The sequence below is a fragment of the Channa argus genome, chromosome 20, assembly GCF_033026475.1.
Source record: "Channa argus isolate prfri chromosome 20, Channa argus male v1.0, whole genome shotgun sequence".
Taxonomy (NCBI): Eukaryota; Metazoa; Chordata; class Actinopteri; order Anabantiformes; family Channidae; genus Channa; species Channa argus.
The window spans coordinates 14,839,174-14,864,077 of NC_090216.1; the positions used below are offsets into that span (position 1 = coordinate 14,839,174).

A 24,904-nucleotide genomic window follows, 5' to 3' on the forward strand; every position below is an offset into this window, starting at 1 on the left:
TCTCTGATATTTCAGCACGCAATAGAGTGAAAATTAGAGGAAAGTGGAGGAAGCGATGAGTTTGCTCTGGAATGACAAGACATAAAGGAGGGGATTTTGGGAGAGGCGATTAGCGGAATGCAAAACAAAAAGCTGCTTGTCAATCTGGCTTATAATTCCATTAAAAACTGTACATGTGGTAGTTTACTTTGAGAAAAGCTCTTTTAATTGGCCTCAGCGGCAGAATCTGTGTACGTGTGTTAGTGTGTGTGAATGTGAGTGTGTGTGGGAATGGAAAGGACAGTTTGTACATGCGAGCAGGTGTTTGCACTTTTTTTTTTGTCAATGTCCACGTGAACTGATTTTTGTTCTTCTATGTATAATATGTGTGTGTGTTTGCACAAGATTGTGTGCGTCCATGTGTTGCCATCTTTAGCAGCGTGTGCCAGTCTCAGCTTCTGGTTTTGGCATCTGCTGCACAGGTTGGGATTTAAACAAAAGATGAGGCAAAGCTGGAGTTGGACCCTGCCAGCTCCTCAATCTTTCTGACGCAAACAGATGCTCACAACAAAAACACAAACATACACACATGCATATGCCCGACACAGGAATCTGTAAACAAACAAGTGTGTTATCTATGCCCTAGGCAGGAAGGGAGAGCAGAGAAGAAACGCTAACGAGAGAAGAAAGGAGGGCAAAGTAGGAAATGAGGGGTTGGGGCACTGAGAGAAGGTGGTGATGCTCAAACATGCATGTGCTTTCGTGTGTGTGTGTGTGTGTGTGTGTGTGTGTGTGTGTGTTTGAAGGGGAATGCTGAAAAAGCAGACAGACGGGGCAGGCTGCAAAAAGTAGATGATGAGTAAAAGTGACCGCAGCAGATGTTCACAGTCCTCTGTCTGCTGCCATCCAAACATGTTCAATATACAGTAACACACACACACACACACACACACACACACACACACACATTCAAAAAGTCAAATAAAATGACTTCAGATGCACATTCCAGTTCCTCATCTTTTTTTCCTCATCCATGTCCTCCCTCTTTTCTCCTTCTAGGCTTTTTTCCTCTGGGGATGATGGGAGATGCAGCTGGATATAACCCCCCCCCCTACACACACACACATATACACACTCTCCCCCTTCTCTCTCTCTCTCTCGCTCTCTCTCTCTATCTATCTAGCACTGAGGAGGAGTAAACAGAGGAGGAGATCTCATTTGGTTCCTGAACTGTTGCAGCGCTCAGTGCAGCCACACACATACACACACACACACATACATACACACACTCTCACTTAATTTCTCTCACTCATACACACACAAACACACCCATATATGTAGACACAACGCACAGGAGTACTGGCAGCAGGAGATCCTGGACTGGTCTGGACTCACACCTGCCAGCACTGACTGAGCAGCTCTGAAAAAAGAAGAAGAAGAAGAAGAAGAAGAAGAGTGATACGAGTGGAGTAAGGAAAATAGGGTGAAGAGGAGAAAAAGGAGCGTGTTGCTCTGTGTTTGCTGAATCCCCCGAATCGAGCCCCCGGCTTATGATGGAGAACACATAAGGAAAAGAGAGAAAAACTGCGGGGACACTCGAAGGAAAATGTTTCTGCGTAAAGTTTGTGGATATTTCCGGAGGGAATATATAGCCCTTGAACTTTAGGGAAGAATCGCTGTGGAGGAGGTCGGCAGTCTGCAGATTGCAAATACAAAAATAGGTGAGAGTGCACAAAGTGATGTTCACCACAATTTTTTATAAGATTGAGTTATGTTGTGATTTATGATAACTCCTTCAAAAATTTATGTTTTTGTGTTTTAAGTGTCGCACTTAAAAAGCAACAACTCCACCAGTTGAACAGCTGATCCAAACGTTTAAAACAAATCAGTAATAATCACAGGTCACTGTATTTCTTTCTGACCTGTTTCAACTGTCTGTCCTTTTTTCATGATTGGCTACATAAGCAGTAAGGTCAATAAATAAATCAGTGACGGTGCTGTAAACTGGTTGTTATTGTTGCTTTTACAAAAAGCAGCTTTATGGAAAAAGAGCAGTGTTGGTTCTCAGGAATCTTTTTCTGCCTTGTTTGATGAGCTTGTGGAGAATAAAAGAATCTTCAGTGACCTTTGTCCACACTCTTCCACATGTCTCCAAACTTCTGTCATTTCCTGTCCAAAGCCAGCAGGTAGGACACGTTGGACAGAAGCACTCTCACCCATCATGGCATCCACCCACTCCTCCTCCCACTACCTTCTCTGGTTCTTCCTCCTTTTCTTACTTTTCACTCGACCTGCCCTTACCCAGGACCCATCTGTCACAACGGTGACAGTAACTGAGGCTGACCCATTCATTGCCTCCAACAATCTGGCCAACCAGACAACTCCCACCTATGTGGAGACCACTCAGAACACTCCTCTGGAGACAGGGCTCTCCACTCCCATCAGTGGTGGAGATGCAGATGACGAGGATGTCCTCCCAGTTGGCGGGACCCGTTGCCAGGGTTACTATGATGTGATGGGCCAATGGGACCCACCGTTCAACTGTAACGCCGGAGTCTTTCTCTACTGCTGCGGTACCTGCTTTTACCGCTTTTGCTGCCAGTTCCGCCAGCAGCGGCTGGACCAAAGCATCTGCTCCAACTATGATACGCCCATCTGGGCCAACACTGGCAAGCCGGTGGCTACCCTGACTGAGGGCCAGGAGGACCAGGATCGGGACCGCACACACCTCATCGTGTACATCATCTGTGGTGTGGTGGCCATCATGGTTCTGGTTGGCATCTTCACCAAACTTGGCCTGGAGAAGAGCCGCGGAGTTAGCGGAGGAGGAGCAGGGGCAGCGCAAGCAGACCTTAATTCCAGGTGAGGAGCATGAATGTGTTAAGGCCAGTTCATGCTTTCCACATCCAGTTGATGACTAGAGTATGTGTGACATTAATTTCATCACCTTCCCAAGTCTATTAGGGTTTAAGGGCACTATATCCATGTGCAGCCCAAAAGCCAGCACATGTGCAGACTGTTTGCACTGCCAGTACATCATCTGCACATACACCTGACAATTTGGTACAGTGTTGTAGTTGTTCAACTCCATTGTTCATCCAAACACAACAAACAAAAACTTCTTGGTTGCTGTCAGACGTCACCATCATCTGTCTACGTACATACCCAAATGAAGTATAAGCAGGGTTACGTCCAAATGTGAGTTCATAGTCTTCATCCACCAACAAGTGGAAAACATGAATTGAGCTTAAGTGTGTGTGGTGGTGGTTAGTGTGTGAAGAGTGTGTGTTGGGGAGGTTTCTTTTAGGGAACAGACTGAAACAAACCTGCGGGTAGTTTGTGTATATATGTCTGTGCATGCGTATATTTACAGCATGTCCATGTGCATGAGTAGGAGTGTAATTGCATGTGTTTTCTGATTCATTGAGGGAACGTTGGAAAGTTGGAGATTTTGACTTTACCGCAAATGAAACCAAAGAAAATTAAACCAAGGGAAAAAAATTCATAAATTGCGAGTTTCAGTTTACATTTTTTCAACATGTTAACACACAATCCACCAGCTTGGAATTTACAAGTTCCAACTTTGAATGTGTATCTGTAGGCCAACTAACACATGTGCATCTGGGTCTGTTTGCTTGCACATGTACAATTTAAAACTGAGTCACAGAGAAAACATATGTAAAATCTTATTCTACAATAAGTCTAATAAGCATTTTGTGAATTAGACTATAGTTATAAAGTGCTGTATAACCGTAAGCGGTATAACACAAAACACACAATATGCCCTTATTGTGTTTTTGCAAATAAATTTCTTATTGTTTCTAATTTTGCATTTTTTTCTTTGTGCTTCTTTGTTTGTGTTGTCCTTTTTTTCTCATTTTTGTGTTTTTTGTATGACTGTGTTTTCCACCCCATGTCTATCATGTCTTGCTTTGCTTGTAAGCATTATTTTTATTTGAAATAAACAAAAAACCTTTCAAAAGTAAAATTGACCAAGGTATTTTTGCTGCTGTAGGTGTTAAGAAATGTAAAGCACATGGTCAATTCACTTTTACGCTGTTAAACAAATGATTAAATGGTCTGTATTTCCTACTTTAGTGGATTGCACAACCTTGTGTGGAGAAGATGTTTAGCATTTGCAGTCTGATCCCATTCTTCCTTTCTACTAATACACTTGCAAGCATGCACACACATGTAAACACAAACTCCCGCTGCAGTTGGGTTAAAAACATCGTCCGGAGTTTGTACTGTTTCCTTGTGGAAATAATTAGAGCAAACAGTGCACAACACAGGTTAAAATTCTCCCCCTTCCATCTCAAAACCATCTTTCCCATGCCGGCCTTTCCTTCTTCTGTTCCCTGTTCTCCTTATCCCTTTTTTGTTTTTTGTCTTTGATCCCATTTCCTTCCTCAGACCTCCATTTCCCCATGTGCCACTTGTTCCCCTCATCCTCATCGACAGTTTGTGTCACAATTCACACTTCTCGTCCACTTTCCATGAGGCGACTCATCTCCTACTTTTTGTTTTATTTTTTCCTCTTTTTTTCCACGTTTTTTCTGTACCCTCTCCTCACCACCAACCGGAGGCAGCAACTAAGCAACTAGTTTCCACAACCTCTGCTGATATGTCCATCTCTTCATCAGATTCAGTTTCCAAACATACTCTCTCCCGCATCCTTTCTGTGTCACATCTTATTTATCTCTTCCTCTCATTTGTTTGCTTTCATTTTTTAATTTTTTTGCATTTTAATTAAGAATGACGACACATAAACAGCAACACTCTCCTTCAGCTAGCAGCTCTGCTCCTTTTCCCCATTAACCTGAGTCACAAAACTCATTCGACGGATAACACACAGCATGGATTAATATTTCCTGCAGGGTAGCACCTCTCTGCAATAGAAACACTCCGGCAGCATAAACACCCTTCCTCCATGAGCCCATCTCCACAGATTACTGCACCTCCTTGAGATTAAACAAATTTCAGCAAGATTACAGCTTTACCATTTCTGGACTGCTCTGCCGGCATGCTTGTTCAGTTATTAGCCTGCTGACATAAATCCCTGGTCCAAAAGTGTACATTATGTACAGCATGTACTTCATGGGGTGTAAAACGCCCACTGAAAGCGTTGGAGATCTATTTATGTGACATAGCACAAAAGGCAACTTTGCATGTTCCTGTCATGCCCTCAAACTTCCTTGCACCTGTCCTATTTTTTTCCCCTTCCTTTCCTTCCCACCACCTTTTCTTCCTCCAGCTCAACATCCTGCATGCAAATGATGATTATTGCTCCAAAATCCCTTCAGTTCCCCCTGAATCAGCTTTGAAACTTAAAATCCAAAGTGATCCTCAGATTTACCCCCCACACAAACACAAACACATGCACACACACAGAGCTCCCAGTCTTTCAGTTGAGCCAGGTTCAGTGTGTTTGCATGCTGCACGGATCCTCAGCCAACAAAGGGAACAGAGACCATTGCCTTGGGTCATACATGTCACGACTAATGAAAGGTCTCAACTGGAGAGGGGCTGGCTTTACACCGAGAGAGTAAACAAACACCAGTGACCTTCACAATTTTACACACACACACACACACACACACACACACACACACACACACACACACACACACACACACACACACACACACACAGACACACACACACACGCAGTGATTTATAGTTCAATTAAAAACAAGAATGATGGTGGCATTTAGGTTGTGAGCATGGTTCAGATCACTACAGTAAGAGGTCAGGAAAGCCAAGAGGCCATACAGCACCTAAGCCAACATGGTGACAGCAAAGGTCACATGGTTCAAGTAGTGTGTGTTTGTTTGTGTGTTCACATGTTTGGTTTAGTAACCTTAAACTATCGTTGGGGGTGTGATTGACAAGGTAAGAGTAAGGGACTAGGGAATGTGTTTTTATGTATAGAAATATATGTAAGACAATATAGAATTATTCTGGTGTTTGAGCAAAGAAAGGTCAGCATGTGAGTATGAAAGTGTGCAAATATGGGAAAAGTGCAAGTGTGTGCGTTCATGTGTGAATGGGTTTGCATGTAGCTATCGGGCCATTTTTGTGCCCCAGCAGTCCAGCTGCTGTCAACAGGAACACTGTATTTTTATATTCAATTCAATTCAACTTTATTTATATATATTCACAACAAAGTAATCTCAGGGCACTTTACAGAATAAAGTCACGACTACAAAGATGTATAGAGAAAACACAAACATCCTCCCTTGAACAAGCCCTAGGCAAAAGTGGAGAGGAGAAACTCCATTTAACTGAAGAAACCTCCAGCAGATCCAGGCTCAGGGTGGGCGGCCATGTGCCTTGACCAATGATTGAATAAATACAGACAAAAACAGTCAGATATTAGACTATACCTCACTAATTTGTTCAACTGCTTTTATGCGATGTTAAAAATCATACTTTTTTTAGCCGACATTTAGAGGGTGTTCTTCACGACATTGTGAAGTCTTCACTCAGCGGCAGTGACTAAACACAACACTACACACAGATGGATCTACATGTTTGACTGTGTTTGCATGTGGTCTGTCTCCAGCATGTGTCAGCAAGCATTATAGTGCTCATGTTATGTAATGAAGGACAGTGTCACTTAAAGAGATGAGCCGCTCTGCCCTGATTTAAAGCAGACAGATAAGCAATATTCAATACAGTGTGGGCATATGCATGGACTGTCCCTGCATGCAACAAATGAGATCACTTTTCCATTTCAGTGTCTCTCTTGGTGTGACACACACAAACACACTGCAATGTTGTGTCAGGGCTTTTATGGCCACTTGATGTGATTTTTAGTGATAATTTGACCCTTTTTGAGCCATTTTGTTTATCTGTGACATCATACATTTGTACAAACAGTACATACATCATCACAAGCGGCTCGACATTCAGGCTGTTTATTCACATGTGACACCTTGAATATTTTCATCTTACTTCCTAAGAGATTGTTAGGCTGTCTTGATTGCTTATTAGAAAGGGAGGAATTAGTGACCTTTTAGAATATCAACAGACTTCGTGGTTTCTCTAAAGGTCTAATAGGGTCACAAATTTCTCAGTTTTTAGTCAGCTATCAAATGTTGTTAAATTTAGCACATGATTAACCGTCTGCTGTTTTACATTGTGCATAACAATTAAAACCATAATTTAAATAGAACTGTCTTGGCACTAATAGAGGTCTCTGTTAATAAGTTGTTAATGAATTGATATTGCGGATGTTCCTCAGCACTGCAAGCTGCTGAACTATAACTGGGGGTGGATAACGAATTACAGAAATAGATGAAATGACAAAGCAAGTTAGATTTGAAGAGGATGCACACTATCGTTGAGGTTTTACATAATCTGCCAAGCTAAATCTTTTTTTTCACTCCAGCTTTTTAATGGGATGCGTTTTTGGATAAAGAGCCCATCCATGTCTTCTCTCAAAACGAGAGATCATAGTCAGTGATGTCATACGTCTCAGTTGGACAGATTTGAAAAATATTGCCACATGTTGCGTTCATCAATACACTAAAAACAATATGATATTTCTCCAAAATAATAGTAGTCCAGTCCAATGTTTCTATAGTTTATATATTAAGGATCACAAACCTGTAAATGATTTTGAGGGACTTGCAATGCTTTTAGATGTCGGAGCAGTGACCCAGTTGCATAGCCTGCATAGAGTTTTTAAGTTTCGTGAATATAGACAAAACAGGTGAAAATCATGTCTAATCATCTTGAAAACATACATGTACTTCACTGATGTGAGGCAAAATATGCATTTTGCTCCTGGCGTAACCCCATGTACACTCTGATGTCCAATGTGTATGCAAGTTGCAGCACACACATGCACAACAGTGCCCACTGAGGAGCACCACTTTTTTGTAGTCACTAGTGTTTCTGTGACTTTCTCTGGTCTTAAAAGAGAGTAAAAATAAGACACTCCAGGCAGGAAGCAAATCACACCAGTGTGAGCCCTAAATACCTGCCACGTTTCCACCAAGAAGCTAAAATAGACGTTTTCAATGAAATTTCTTAAAAGTTTGTTTCTTTCCTGCTCCACTTTTCTCAGCTCGCCTCCATCTCCTTCTGATCACCCCTAGGGTTTAGCTGTCACTCCTCGTCACTTCTCACCTGCCGCCAAGTTGCGGGGGAGCGTGTCTACATGCATGTAAGCTTGTGTGTAAATGTGTTAAAATGTGCACACGTATGCGTCGCGGCGTCAGGGCCTGCCCGAATTCCTCCCAAACTGAGAGGACATAGAAGTTGATACTTCCATGCTGGATCAGATGTGACAGTGTTCACCCTCCAGCTGCTATACCTTCCTCTCTCCTTCTTTGCTTGCTCCTCTTCAGTCCTGCTGGGCTTCACCAGGCCCTCAGACACCTAAATGTGGGTCAGCGCCTAGTAACTTCAGGTTTTGGCAGTGTGCTGCGTTCGTGTTAGTCTTTGTAGTAATTGTGCTTATTAGGTTGAAGCTAAAATGCTGAACGCCTGCAAAGTTCAGATGGATTGGCAGCTTTTTAAGTGGAAACTTAAAGTTGGCATAACACAGTTTAAGGATGTTCATTCCAAGATTAAGAGTTTGTCTGTCAAACCAATATCAGTCAACAGTGGATTTTCTAGGACCAGCAGACTCACAGAGAACCGGCCCCTGTAGCTCCATTTCATCCTCCTCTTGATACTCTAATGGGCCATCTGTTAGCAGCTGCAAACAGGCATGAAAACCAGCTAAAAGCAGCCAAGATAACTATATGAGCTGCTAGAAAACTTTTAATTTAGGAAATAGGTTGCATGCTTTCCATTTCCAATGCGACCAAATAAAGAAAAATCTCGGCAGCTGCTCTGCCAAAAGCATGAAAACAAAACCAAACAGACTGTACCTGCATCAAAAAGCTGCATATAACCCAGAAGCTATATAGTCCACTTGAAAACTGAGAAATCATCACAGAATGGTGTTTTTTTTTTGTTAGTTTGTTTTTTCATTTTCAAAGTGGCTGAACACTAAACAGCTTAGCTTGTTAGCATGAAAATACACACCGTGCGACCTGTACCAGCTCAATAATAACTCAGATAAATATATACTGGCAGTTTTGAAAACTCATATATGACCAGTTAACTGCATTGAATTCTTTTAATAGGGGGAAATAATAATGGAAAAATTAGATTTAAGAATCAAGTTTGTGCAGCAGCAGAGAAAAGTACATGACATAAAGTATTGCATTGCAGTTTATTATTGTGTCATTTCTGCGTAGTGAGAAGAGGATGGAAGAGTTTTTATACATGTTGGTTCTGGCTCGTAGCTGCCTAAAGAGAGCGGCCGAGCTTTTTGTGGAGGTCACACATTTTATTAATGATTTTATACTTGTTTGATAATCCTGTTTAGTGATCTTTTTTGAGAAACACTGAGAAACAAAGCAACAGATAAAAAGATAATGTAAGGACCATTCCAATAATACATCTGTAGAGTGTCATCAGTTGCAATTTACACCGATTATCAAAATACAGTGCACTTAGTAAGTATTCACAGCACTTAACGTCTATTCATTCATGTGCCATGAGACTCAAAATTGAGCTCTGGTGGATCCTGTTTCCACTGATCATCAGTGAGATTTTACTAAAATTTGACTGGAGTCCACCTGTGGGAGATTCAGTTTAATGGACATGATTTGGAAAAGCATACACCTGTCTATATAAGGTCCCACAGTTAACAGCACAAACAAGCCATGAAGTCCAAGGAATTGTCTGTAGATGTCCGAGACGGGAATGTATTGAGGTACAGCTTAGAAGGGTACAGGGAAACTTCTGCAGCATTGAAGGTCCCAATGATCACCGTAGCTCCATCATCCGTAAATCTAAGAAGTTTGGAATCACCAGGACTCTTCCTAGAGTGGGCCGGCTGGCCAAACTGAGCGATGTGGAGAAGAGCCTTAGTCAGGGAGGTGACCAAGAACCAGATGGTTAGTCCGAAAGCGCTCCAGCATTTCTCTTTGGAGAGAGAACTTTCCACAAGAACAACCATCTCTGCAGCAATCCACCAATCAGGCCTGTATGGTAGACTGGCCAGACAGAAACCACTCTGCACTCTGCTACATGACAGCTTGTCTGAAGGACTCTCAGACCATGAGAAACTAAATTCTCTGGTCTGATGAAACAAAGATTGAACACTTTCGCCTGAATTCCAAGTGTCACGTCTGGAGGAAACCAGGAACCACTCACCACCTGGCCAGTACCATCCCTACAGTAAAGCATGGTGGTGGCAGCATCATGCTGTGGGGATGTTTTTCAGCGGCAGGAGCTGGGAGACTTGTCAGGATCGAGGGAAAGATGAATGCAGGACAATGTACAGAGACATTCTTGATGAAATCCTGTTCCAGAGCACTGTTGACCTCAGACTGGGGTGACAGTTCATCTTTCAACAGGACAGCAACCCTAAGTACACAGCCAAGATAACAAAAGAGTGGCAAGAGGACAACTCTGAATGTCTTTGAGTGGCCCAGCCAGAGCCCAGACTTCTGAAAATCTGAAAATGCCTGTGCATCGACCATCCCCATCCAAGCTGATGGAGCTTGAGAGGTACTGCAAAGAAGAATGGGAGTAACTGCCCAAAAATAGGTGGCCAAGCTTGTAGCATCATACTCAAAAAGACTTGAGGCTGTAATTGGTGCTAAAGGTGCTTCAACAAAGTATTAAGCAAAGGCTGTGAATACTTATGTACATGTGATTTTTAATAAACTCGCAAACTTCTTTCACGTCGTCATTATGGGGTATTGTTTGTAGAATTTTGAGGAAAATAATGAATGTGATCCATTTTGGAATCAGGCTGTGGAAAAGGTTAATTGAATACTTTCTGGATGCACTATATATGCTTTCTGATTAGTCTCTAAAATGATTTCATAACCAGTGAGCCTAATGGTACAGGTCTATCATCATTTAATAACTTGGGATAGGAATGTTTTTCAACAGGAACCACCGTCTCCTGTTTCCACATTTGGGACCCTCTGCTGACTGAAAAACAGATTGAAAATTAATTAAACATGCAGCCGAGCTTCTCAGCACAGATTCTCAGGGTTAGGCTGCTGATTAACAGAATCATTTTTATAGGACTTGTTCCAGCTTCTCAATGCTTTAAAAACTGCGCAAGAACTGATATTCTTCCAAGATTGGGCTCATATTAAAAGAGTCAACACGATTTCCTTGCTAAGGTCATGAAGGTCAAATCTGTAATTGAATTTTCTGAGCGTCTGGGCCACATCTAAATCAGATGACACCCTCTTCCTGTTAACCAGCCTTGGATGTTATTACACCCTTCAATGGCCATTATCTGTCCGGCTCAGAACCACACCTGTAATCCAGTTGGTACTTGCTATATATTTAAATGGGCTCAGTAGGTTTTGATTTGCAACATTATGAACCACAATGTCGTGTCATTTTGGATCAAGCTACAATGTTGTTTTATTAGTTTTAGGGAAAAGGTTGTAGAGTTTGTTACAATACTAAAACAACACTTAACTAAAGCAATAATATAAAATTGAGACAAACTGGTTAGTTTTAGGAACCAAAAGTTGCTCAGAGTTGGGGAAAGTATTTGGGGTCACTGCTAGATGAAAAATGTTACCTTTAAGTTACGTGGATGGTTGGCTGTAACATCTGGATAATAACCAAGATAACTATGCACAGGAGGTTGAAAAGTGACAAATCACTGAAGAACTGCACTGCTTTCCTCTGTGATACACAAAAAGAGAAAAATCCATACGGTAAGATCTGCATTAAAGTGGGAAAAACTCACTATGAGCAATGTAACTGCTGAACAACAGCCCAAACTATATTGGCTTTTGGGTAAATGTTAAGTAACTATAAAACCACAATACACCAAGAAAAAAAGAAAAAATGCCACCTCTCTGCTTAAGGTTAGCTTGTTAAACATGAAACCACTAAAACATTAAACCATATCATTAAACATTAAACTGTACCAACACTCTGATGCCTCTTGCATCGAGCAGCTGAATAATCCATATGTTAGGTTATGTGGAAAAACCACCATGCAGCATGTGTCACCACTAATCCTGTTTGTCATGCAGCGTGTGATCACAGCTCACTACGCAGTCAGATGTGAGTGTAGGTGCAGTGAACATTAGCCTGTGAGTTTATTTATTTGGTGCATAAATAAACTGGACAAGGAGAAATTGATGGTAATTATTTTAAAATAATAAATCAAAGTGATGTTTAAATTTCTTTCTTTATCAATTCAGTGAGTTCATGTTTAATAATGGTACCTGGCCAGGCTCAGGATCAAGTCTAAAATGATATGAATGATTTCTGAGAGAATCAAGCAAACATAGCTGAACCCACTGCAGAATCACTAAACTGCTTCATGTCTTTGTGCAGACTGTTTGTTTGTGTTTGTAATCTTCTCACAGATGTTTTTTTTTCTTTTTGATGTATCAGGATGATGTCTTAAATCTGCAAAAGTGACTTTGGTAAAAGAAAGAAAAAGAAAGAAAAATCATCACAGGTCTGTTCCAGTGTGTGGTTGTGTGTGTGGAGGAGAAGGTCAGACACAAAACACACTTTCAACACAGCTCACATATACAGTATTTACTTTTATCTGTTTAATATTCTAACTCCATGTATTAGTTATATAATGTAAAAAGTGGTGTAAATTAGGGAAAATATAACACTTATTAACATATTTTCAGAAATGATCCGGTATGTAAGTGTATGTACATGTGTAGCTATTAAGAGGATGTCATTGCATTTCTCTGTTTAGAGAGTTACTGTGTGTTCTGATCTGGGAGATCTGGACGGGTAAGTGATCGTTAGCAAAGTCTCACATCATGGGCAATGGTGGTCTCACTGATCTCAGACATTTCTCTTATGTAACATGTTATAGGGTGATAGAAAAGCACATGAAGGTAACAGGGAATATACGGTATAAACATGATACTTCTATAATCTATAAAGATTTAGGTATTTAAAGTGTTGCTCTCTAAAAATCATCCACTTTTACCATTTGCTGAAGAATGGCATGTGTCACATGCAATCATAAGCCGTTGCAAAAGGTACGTAAGAGGTGAACAAGCGTCGCCTCCAGTCGTACATGCAGAAATGTAATCCAAGTGTAGAGTGGGAGAAAGTTTTATCAAATGGATAAAAAAAAATACTGCACTCTTTGAATCTGTGAAGGACAAATTCACTTCCAAGTCAACTCTGTTATCTACCTGAGAAGTAAAAAAATTACAACTTTGGAAGATACATGCTCAATTTAACTGAAGTGCTTCTTGTCCCAGATTTCTTACAGTTTAGTCAAGTTATGGCTAAAAATACAGTGTAATAGTGAAATAGTGAAAGTCACAAAAATGTACGTCACGTGCCAAGAACAAGGAGACAAAAAGTAGGCAGTAGCAGCACTTTTGTAACAAATATGCACCTGTTCATTCATAATGAACTGGTTTGTACTTGATTAATTTCAACCAACACAGGCAACCACGACCTGCACGGCCATCAAGGCGTCTGCAGAATCTCTCAAGAAGTTCAGCCAACCTTCCATAAACACTACATAGCCTGGAGACAGGTGCAGTTTTTGTTGCAGATTAAAAGTCTAAATCATCAAGTTGTTTGAGCGGTGAGCCAAGAGAAGAGAGTGTGGAGGCCTGAGGCGCTGCACAGAAGTGAGTCAGAGAGGGGATGAGGAACAGAGAGAGAGAGAAAGAGAAACAAATGGTATGGTTTATAGAGGAGGGAGAAGGAAGAGAGACAGATTTAGGGCTGTATTTATGTGTGTGTGTGTGGTGGTGGGGGGGGATGAGATAACAGGGGAAAAAAAAGAACTCTAAACAGAAGAAAGAAGTAGGGAGAAAGTGATTTAAATCTGTATAGAGAAAGATCCTGACGCGTTGAAAGTCTTTTTGTTGCTGATTCAAATGTTTAAAGGAGACATGTTTCATGTCCTAATCTAAGACACAAACACACACCATGCACAGTGAGTGTGCACACAAGGATTCACAATAAGATGATTAAGATCTGAATAAATTTGGATGAATGAATATCATTTTATTACAAAATCAGAACCCACAGAGAGTTTGAATTTGGGGATTTACCCGAAGCACTTTCCAGTTTTAGAGTGGAACATGTGTTTCACAGACTTATTGTTGGCTTCACTTCTCTTGTAGGTTATAACCTTTCTTTGACATGTCTTATGTGCTTAACTTATAATAGCAATTTTCTACATTTCAAAACATGCCTTTAATTAATGTAAAATGGGATAACACATGCACCATATGTCGCTATATTTAGATCATACATTATACCGTAGAGTTTTAGGGCCCATTACTTACAAAACAAAACCCACAAACTAAACACGCATGAGACATTTCCCTACATGGGATATTTGTGGCAGCTTTCTCTGGCATCCAAACAGCATTGAGTCATTAACAAAGTCCCTGCGCCAACAGTTTTTTTGGCATCAATGACACAGTAACTCACATATCATCACACCTATAGATAGTTGCCAATTTGGCAGGTTGAGTGTGAAGAAGTTGCCCCTGGCTGTTGCCTGTGTGTATTTAGTGTACCTGTGCACACGGTATATATGTGAATATGCGTGTGTGTGTGTGTTTGTGGTAGAGGGAGCTAACACATGAGCTTCGTTGGCAGAACCGGAGCCTCAGTGTTTGAATTATTGATCAAGGCTGTGAATACCAACACTGTAAACTCAGCAAATGCACAGAGAGTGGAAATATGCTTATTGCAAGCGATGAGTATGCCTGTGTGTGTGTGTGTGTGTGTGTGTGTGTGTGTGTGTGTGTGTGTGTGTGTGTGTGTGTGTGTGTGTGTGTGTGTGTGTGTGTGTGTGTGTGTGTGTGTGTGTCTGTTTATGGCTCATCAGCTGTTTCTTAGTTGGTAAATTAATAGTTCTTGTTACTTTGCATTTCTTGGCTCCAAAACACAACAAACCATGAATCCACACATGACCATTTAGCAGTGTCCATGCAACACTTAAGGAGTAAATTTTAATATCGAGTCAGTGAACATATGGTCCCACTTCACACAGACTATGTTTACAGTTCATGCAGTTTTAATGTAGTTTTAAATCCTAGTTTAAAATTCGGCTATATTTTTTTTTACCCCCTTTACACTGATAATTTTTACAATGTCAGGAAACTACGTTAAGAGTGTCATTTATTTTTGACACTGTGCAATATCAGTGTTAATCTAAATTAATTTCGAGTTCTCGCACGACTCAGTGTCATCAAATTTGATTGTGGAAGATCAAGAAGAATATTGCATTAAGGATAATATCTACAAATGCAAGCCTCACCTGAGATGCTCACAGATTTATTCATCAGTCTTTATTTTAGAATAATTACACTGAAAACAAGTAATATCAATGCAAAATAATGCATAAACCAGTACTGTAAAATTACTTTACAACAATCAAACAACAGAAAACAAACTCTGAGGCTGGAATAGCATACAGGTCTTTTTTGCTGCAACATCCATGAAGGTGTTGGGATATCTTGAGCAGAGGTGACCCGGTACTCAACGGCTTCTGTGGCTCCAATAGCCATTTTCCTGAGCTGCTTGGAGGTCATGTTGAAGCAGGTGTTGGAAGTAGGCAAACAGAAACCCGGCAGGACCTTTTGAACTACCTCCATTACCACCTCCACTCAGAGCCTCCTGCTGCTTTTCTGGCAGGTTCCTGCCATACGTCTGAGCCTGGCTGATGATCTCGTGGTGTGTGTAGTTTACAATCAGTGAAAGCTGAAAAACTCCAAAAGAGCACAGAGACATTACAACCTTTAGCACATGAACCGATGATAAATGTATCAAACATGACTCAAAAATTGAGGAGGGATAATTTCTGGTGAATTGAGCACCCGTCTGGCTTCAAACTCAATGTCCCTCATCTTCATGCTGGTGTTCACCTCCCACACCTAAAACAATGAATGAGACACATTGACACAAAACACATTTACAGGTCATGGAACCACTGACTCAAAGTTACGCCGAAGTCTTGTTGAGCACTGTGGTCTTACCAGCTTGAGAAGAGGCTTGGACTCATCCTCCTCAAAGTCCTCAAGTTTAAACTCCCAGAGCCTTCAAACACAAGTAAACACAAGCTTCATCTCCACTGTTCCTCTCTTCCTTAAAACACATACTGGTGTGACATGAGTAGAGTTAAGGTCCTGTATAGTGCTGTTCTGTGTGTGTGTGTGTGTGTGTGTGTGTGTGGCTCTCAATAACTCATTCACTCTCAGTGTGTGTTTGCTTCCCTCCACCAGCAGCTCAGTCATATCCTCAGCAGTCACCTCAGATTGGAGCTGCTTATTTTGCTGAGGCCTCAGAAATTCAGCCACAAGTGCAATCTAAACAACATCCAAGAGATCACAGTCAGGAGACTTTGTCTGCTGTTTCAGATGAGTTTAAACATGAAAGCTAAAGCATGTCTTACCTAAGACTTATACGAAAGCATGTGGCAGCAGATCTGCACAGCCCGTTCATACATGGGTTTGTCAAAGAACAGCTGTGAAAATGAAACAAATGAAAAAAGTTACTGAGAGTAAGTGTTACTCAAATTTCACACTATGAGGAAGCTAACAGTGTCATTTATTTTTGACACTATACAATATCAGTGTCAATTAAAATCATCTCTAACGGTATTTAGTCTAAGTGAAAGTTATACTCCCAATATCCATTCAATAAATGTTGCAGTTTGGTCAAAACAACAACAACAATGTATTCATGTCTTAATAAAAATGTATTAAAAGTATAGAAATTAAAACATTAATCCTTAGATGTATGTATACAATGTAAAATAAGTAAAACAAGTGAACTTGACTTTTAAAAATCAGTATCCCCAAATGTATCAGTGATGTCTGTCTTTATTCATGTCTATAGTTTGGTGTCTACTTTAATGCATCTGTTTATCAGTTTACACAAAAAAACATGGCTGTCCACTAATTCATGATTCCCTAAAAACTTATATGAAAGCACAATTAGTATTTTTTTTTAAATACATAATTCTCACACAGCTTAGTGTCATTAAATTTGATGGTGGAAGACAAAGAAGAATACTGGATCAATGATAATATCTACTAAGGTACTTAGAAAATTATATTTTATGTATCTTCTTATCAGTCTATTCATTTTGTTTCTCATAGCACATTGTTGGCGTGTTCATGCCTAGAGCTCAGCCTCAACAACATGTATCTTAACCAGTATGATGGAGCCTGTTAAACATATTTGTTTGAATGCTCCACCCTTATAAGAAACTGAAGAAAACAAGACTTTCATTAATGTTACTTAATCCGGGACAACAATGCCTAGAAAAGTTGCTAAAGTGACAATCGCCGTTGTCACTTTGGTCAGAGGCTCAGGTTTTTTATGTGTAAAATTGTTGGAGATTCCCTCTAATAATAAAAAATACTGAATAAATGATGTGAAGCAGTGTCTCAGATATGGACACATTCCCTGATTTCTGAGACTATCTTTAGATAGAGTATGTGAAGATTACAATTAATTACCAGCCAAGACGCAAACATTAATTTAAACTCAAACTAACCCAACAAACTCAATAATACTGTCACTGACAATATGATAACTGCATTTAGGTGATTATGAATTTGTCCAGGAACAAAGTCATCAAATCTGCACAATATTGTACAGAAAATACCAAAAAGACAACAGAAATATATCAGCTTAATAAAACTGAATTAACATCTTGAGATACTTACTTACTACTTTTACTACGACCAAAACGAACCTCACAAATGAAAACAACTAATCACTTCCTCCTCTCGTACGAGACGGGTGTGCTGTGAATTTGTGCATGTGAGTGGGCGTGTGTCTGTGCATTTGTGGGTCTGTTTGTGTGGAAGCAGCTGTTGGGGTAAGCCCTCTCAGTGGGATACACATCTGTGAACGTAACAGATGATGCCGGTTGTCTACTTCACCGTCCAGGTGGTGGAGTTTTAGAATAGGCGAAGTTGAAGAATGATATGAATGATGGGTTTTGTGGCATCCTGCTATTTTCCCTCAGTTTGTGCAGATATCAGGATTCTTTTTTCTTTTCTTTTTGATTTTTGTTCAGTTTAAAAAACAGCTGCCACAAAATGAATCTTTTTTTGCATTCTTTTTGGTTGATTTCCTCTTTTTTCTTTTCAACAAAATGATGATGACGTGATTCTAAAAACATGCATAATGCATCCAACATGCAATAAAAACTATAAATTCAGTTTTTTATCATTGCAGAGCACCTGTTGAGCAGCTACACCATCATGTTTCTTTGTGTGTGTGTGTGTGTGTGTGTGTGTGTGTGTGTGTCTGCTGGTCTTCAGGACACTGACAGACCTGCTGAAGCAGCAGGGAGGTGAGGGGAGTTCCGTGGAAAATGCCACAGCCAGTTCTCTTGGTGGAGGGAGAGCCAACGGAGTCTCAGCCAGGATGCTGCGCAGCAGGAGTGGTGAGTACTGAAAGTGCACACACACATACACACAAACAAACTCATGCCAAATCAACAAGCCGAACACGTAACGCCGGGGCGACCCCTAAAACTCACAAGCCAAATGACGTCCTACCATGATATTATGATATTATAATGGCAAACATACTGTCTGTTTGGCAGAGTTAAGAGAATCAGAGAATCATTGCTTAGATGTGTGTGTAGCATTAACCATGTGTGTGTCTCCATGGGTTTGTATTAGTATGCATGGGTTTTTGACTGCATGTAAACCTTTACGTGTGTGTGTGTGTGTGTGTGTGTGTGTGTGTGTGTGTGTGTGTGTGTGTGTGTGTGTGTGTGTGTGTGTGTCAAATAGAGGGTGACAGGTGCAGGGATATGAGAGGCCTCCTGCAGCATAAACAGATTTATGTTGAGAATTTATTTATTTACTCAAAATAGCTACTGTATGTAATTACTACAGACCATTTCTGGCCCTCCAGTTATTAAATCATTAATTTTTAATGTGCACATATCAGTTGATCTCAGAAGATAATATGATCTCTGCTGGCTGCTTGATATGCATGGTTGGAGGGAAAATCTGCAGAATCATGTGTTATAGTGATATAATAGGAAACTGCTGCGACCTGTCAAAATAATATGTACGCACATCATATAGTGTGACGTTCCAGAGTATATGTTTAATAAAAAATATTCCTGTATATTCAGTTTGGTTAGAATTATGCTGGTGCTGCCATTTAAAGTTTGGCTCATATCCCCAGGTAGTGTTGAAAGGAGACATGCTGGGCAATTATGTGAAAACATGCTTCTAAAAGTCCACACATGCTTAACAAACTTTGGTCACTGCTACACCCGACGACCTACAACCTTTGTTTCTCTCTCCTGTTGCTGCTCTTTAATTTCTATTTAGCTGTCGACAGCATAACAAGGGATTTTAGATCTCCCACTGCTGATAACCATGGGATTGACCTGATCATCCAGACACCTCTGGGTGGGTGTTGGGCATACAATCTCATACCACAGGATCATTTTAGCACCTAGTGAAGTCTCTCAAATGAAACAGTGAGTGGCACAGTTATTTCAGTGGACACATGAGAGATGAGTCGCTTGTTAATGTGAAGCGAAAGTAGTAAAAGCAGGGGACCTGGCACAGAAATGACTGTTGTTGATGATACCTAGTGATGCTAATGTTTTCCATATTTATACACATTACACCAGCTTCTTCCCAGAGGAGGAAAATGTCCACTGGCTCTTTGTAGTCAATAAACAGAAAGCAAAACAAAACTCCATCCAGTGGCTGGATTTTTTCCAATGAACGCATCCGAACACACAATAACAGGTATTGTTTGAGAAGTTGAAAGTTAGAAATGAGTCTTCAAATGGTTGAAGACTCACCTGAAAGCTGTCTACAAATGTGATCATTTTGGTTTTAAGGGTTGATGTGTCAGTGCTTCATAACGTGAATCATGATAATCTGTCCCAGGTCTTCCTCCTCTGTTTACCCTTCTATGCTCCTCTTGGACCCCTTGTACTCAGATGAAAGTATTTGTCACTTGTGAATTACAGTCCACACACACACTAGTTGTGTATCCGAAGACAAATGTAATGTTTCCAATCGGAGCCACAGGACTAAGTGGAACACTCCATAGATTGCCTGGGCAGAAACAGATAAACTGTATTGGTTTTTCCATGGTAGACAACATGGCAGGAAAACACAACAGTCATTACTCACAGACTAATTGACCACACTGATTGGAGTGTTAAAGTGTTAAATGTTAAAAAGGATGCTGCCACTCTCCTTGTGGATGATGTTATTAAGCAGATCTCTATGACCAATAGCTGTTGATTGTAGAATAGGTGACACAGCTTTGCAAGATGATAATGCACTTTTTTTATCCTGCTGTGTCCCAATATAAATGGAACCAAGGACACTCTTCTTAAAGTATTACTTGGCATTTGTCCCTTTATTTATCAAACAGGTGCCAGTGGAGAAGAAACATGAAACATGAGGGAAGAAAGGGTCATGATATGCAGCAAAGGTCCCCAACAAGAGTTCAAGCTGGGATGCTCTAGTTGCACGGCTTGTACTTCAATCATTCAGTTATCCAGCGTGTCGACATCACTGTGTTTATTCAAATGTGATGTGGGGGACTAGTTAACTCAGCATTTTATAAAAGCTCACAGCTGACAGTTAGATTGTGAGTAGGTAGGCCAGCAATTTCATTGTGCATTTGCATTTTAGCTGACAACATTTCTAAAGAATGTTTGTGAATATTAACTACTATTCTCCTCTTGCTGTGAATATGTGGGTGTGTGGAGGCCTTCAGCGCTCACTCATCACGGTCTGATAAAATCTGCATTATTTAATTAAAATTCTTCTCCTAAGTTAACACCGACCATGTTTCCACTTCACTTTGAAATGCTTCACAATACTGAAGCTCTAGACACTGTTGTTTCTTGTTTTAGTGTGCCCTCAAAGGCTACACAGGTGAAGAAGTCACAAATCTTTAAAAAAAAATTTTGGAGATTTACCATGATGAACCATCAGCAGGCTGATGTCTCTCCAGCAAACATGAGTCATTACAGACTGAAAGCTTGAAGCAAAAAGCAATGACCTATTTATCAAAGATGACTGCAGAAGTAGCATGACCCAGTAAAAAAAAAAAAATCCCTCTTTGTAACATAAATTTCACCTTTTGTTCTCTCACATCATTTTGTTGTTGTAGCTGTACCCCAGTTGTCAGAAGAGTTGCTTTTTAAATCTGTGTCTCCTCCAAAATGATGTCCTGCCCTCTCAACTCTTCCCTGGAGTCCTCATAGGCAAACAACTTATTCTTGTAAATTAATGATCTCTGTGTGAATCTCTCCTGCTTGTGTCATGTTCATTATTCTGAAAAAAGGCATGGGTATGACCAACTCAGCTTATCACACAGAGCGGCGGCTTGTGAAAGTTAAGTTAGGTTTGTCTGCTGCGACTCTGCAGCTGTAAATGATGATGCTCACATGATCTAAGTGATGACAGATGTGAGCGCTCACTCCACTTTCCCTTCATTCTCAGCTCTTACCCCTGCTTATTGGCATCACTCTCTCGCTCACACACATACAGGGGACGTTGATATTTATCTTGCTGATGACAGACACCATGTAGTGCACTGTCCCCTTTTTACACTTTCCCCAAGGCAATTAAGACTCCTTTTATGTATCATTTCTCACAAAAACAAATGCCCAGAGGTGCACATTTATACATTTCTTAGTGCATTTTATGGTCAGGTGAAGTCACAAAAGCCTGCCGGCAAGTATAGGTGTGTGTTTTTGTGTGTGTGACAGAGCGAAAGAGAGAGAGATAGTGGTTTCCCCATTGCATCGAAAATAATTTAACTCCTAAAAACTTTAACTCCACTTTGGCTGCTCTCCTGAAAATATATCTAAATTTGTTTCCTGCTTCTGCATCACTAGTTTAAAGTGATGCTTTTAGATATGCTGGGGAGTCAAATATCTGGCACACTTGTTATTTTATTGATAACCAAGTTATTCACATGATCAGAGAAACCTGTATCCTATTATTTTGTATCTAAAATATTTTAAGCAGATGCTGTTTCATGTTTGTATGGCATTGCTTTATTATTGCATGCTAAGGTGCTGGTTTTGGCTGTCTACATATATTCATTGATTGTTACCCCCCAATCAAATTCCCAAATGATAGCAAATATTACTGCAGCACCAAGCCACTTTCCTACTACTGCTTTCTGCCACAAAACATTGCATTTCAAACAATGTAGTCTTTCTTTTAGCATCTGGTTATTGTGTCAATACATTTTAAACAGGACTTCAGTCATTTTCTAGTGAAGTGACTTGTCTGGCTGTGTTAGCATCCAAATGGGAGATGTTAAAAGGAATGTGGGCTGCAAATTATTCTGACCATTTCATACACTAAATTGGTCAATTTTGGCCGCGGTAACGCCTGTAACCATCTCCACCGTTCAGACAGAGGAAGCCATAACTGCACACTGCCTGTGATTCCCACAGATATATTACATAACTCATTAAGAAGGATCCTCTTGTTCTGCACTTAAAAGATCCTATCAGGTGTGTATTAAGGAGGTGGCCCCAAGAGAAGAGAGTATGCTAATAAAACAGGCTTTTTTAAGGACAACTCAAAAGAACCAACAGAAAACCACTAACTAAAATGGAGGGTAGGAAACACACAAAGTGGGCAGCAGAAGTACTGAACTACACCTGAACAAGAATACTACACGTAAGCAAGGAAAATAAAAGATAGGGCTACTAACTGAAAAAAGACAACATCCAGATCTAAATAAAAAAACGAGGAACCAGAGTAAACAAACTGAAGAATCAAGGCATGAATGTAAACATACACTAGGAAACTACATGCAAGGAAAACTATACACGCAGAACGTAAATAAATTGTAAAAAAAAAAATCAATCTGTAACTGCTGACACTTCCCTGTCCCTTTGGGTTCAACATAATTTCATCCTGCGCTTTTCATTCTCTTTCACCAGCTCTCCTCTCTTTGATCATCACATGAACCATTTAACTTGGTGTGTCTGCTTCGTGTATGTGTGCACCTACAGTCCCCTCCAAAAGTATAGGAACAGCCAGGCCCATTCATTTGGGTTTTGCTGTACATTTGGTGTTAAGAACAAAAAAGATGCACATGAAATTAAAGTTCAGAATTGCAGATTTTGTAAATGCTATTTATAGCTAAATATGGTAAACAACAAAGAACATAACATATTTTGACCCAAATTTGAAGCTAGCAAAAGTATTGGAGCATGTGGCAGACAGGTCTTTCTTTTACCCATTGGTCTGGTTTAAACAATGAGTAGCACTAAATGACTAATCCTGGTTTTAGACTTGGACTTTATTTGTGAAGACTAGATTTGTTGTTCAAATAAAATTAAATAAACATAAAAATCACAAGAACTTAACTCAGAACCCAGAACTTGTAGTTTACCTGCTGAAGAGAAGAATTAAAGGAGAAACCTCCAAAACATACAAGAACTAAAGGAGGCTGCAGTAAAAAAAAAACAGGAAAGACATATAAGCATATACGAATATTAAAACATATTTAAAAAAAGAAACCAACAGGGTTGATGCAGTTACAAACAAGGCTTCTGCAATTTTTATTATTGTTAGTTCTTATTTTATTACTTTCAAATTATCTGCCTCAATACTATGGGAACAAATACATTTTGAGTCATCTATTACAAAAGGTGCTATCTTCTATGTAGTTTAATGCACTGAGAATTTTGAACTTTTATCTCATATTTATCTTTTGATCTAAAACATAGAGTAGAGCAAAAAACAAATTAATTAGTTAAGCAATTTTTTTGCAATTGCAAACCAGTGACAGTCACAAATGTGATAAAATCTGATCTCTTTGATGTCGCACATCTTCCATTGTGACACTACTAAACACGCACACACACACACACACACATTTGGCTTGTGTATGGTATATTAGATCATTGAGCATATCAATACAATTTACTAATTCATTCAGTCAGTCCTTTAAAAAGCATGTTCTCTAGGTGTGTGTTTGTGCTTGTGTGTGTCCATGTGAACATTCGTGAGTGCTGCATGTGTGTCCATCCATCCCCGGGGCTGACATCAAGTACGCTGAGTGCATCCGTGGACTTCATTAATGCTAATAGCCAGTGAAACCAGGGCTTCACTCTCTGAGCTAGTTTGTTCCATTGTTCATTAACCTCAGTCTATTTAGCATGAGACTGGCTGGCTGTCAGGGTTGGGGCTGCTGTCTAAGTCAAAGTCACCAGCCTCAGGTTAAAAGGGGAGATGCTTTTTAACTCCTTTGAGTCCAGCATGTGCAGTTGGGTCCAAAACGTGGCATCACCTTATGCTGAAGGAGTTTATAAAAAGTTAAAGTAACATATTAACAATTATATCATTACAAACATTTGCACCCTTTGTAATAAAATAGTTAAACATGTTGAAGGAACATTTGTACTAGCTGCTCAAAGTGCATTAAATTGTTCATGTTGATGGAAAAAAAAATGCTATTTCAAAATATGAGGATGGTACGTTTTGCGACCAACTGTATTTTTCTACAGCAGCACACATCTCACCTGAGACATTCTCAGTATTAACACTGCTGATGATTAAGGCTCTGACATACCAAACTAAACACTGCTAAGAAGACTGAGAGCTAACTGACATTTGTGTGACAGAAGGAAAACTCATCAATGTTCTGTTTTATGATCTAAAAATCCTGCTCAAGTAGTAGTCAGGTAAAGATGGCACTGCAAATGTGGTTTTATACTGGTATTGTCAATATAAAAAGGACACTGCAATTAAAAAAAAAAAGATTATTAAAAATCACTGATGTTAACTGACAGCTATCTGATGGCTCTGTGCAGCCGGGTGAGAGTACAGTCAGTTGAATAAGCTAGAACCACTTTTTTTTTTTCAGATATGACACA

General features: G+C 40.0%; 1 protein-coding gene across 1 annotated transcript in view; it reads left to right on the forward strand.

Moving 5' to 3' along the window:
* Nucleotides 1–1,201: 1,201 nt before the first annotated feature.
* The window catches only part of shisa8b (shisa family member 8b), a 35,513-nt gene continuing 11,810 nt past the window's right edge, over nt 1,202–24,904 (forward strand). Inside the window, exons 1-3 of the mRNA XM_067489261.1 lie at nt 1,202–1,700; nt 2,159–2,841; nt 18,321–18,445. Coding sequence (XP_067345362.1) covers nt 2,201–2,841; nt 18,321–18,445 — 766 coding nt within the window. The 5' untranslated portion in view covers nt 1,202–1,700; nt 2,159–2,200. The remainder of the gene's footprint in view (nt 1,701–2,158; nt 2,842–18,320; nt 18,446–24,904) is intronic.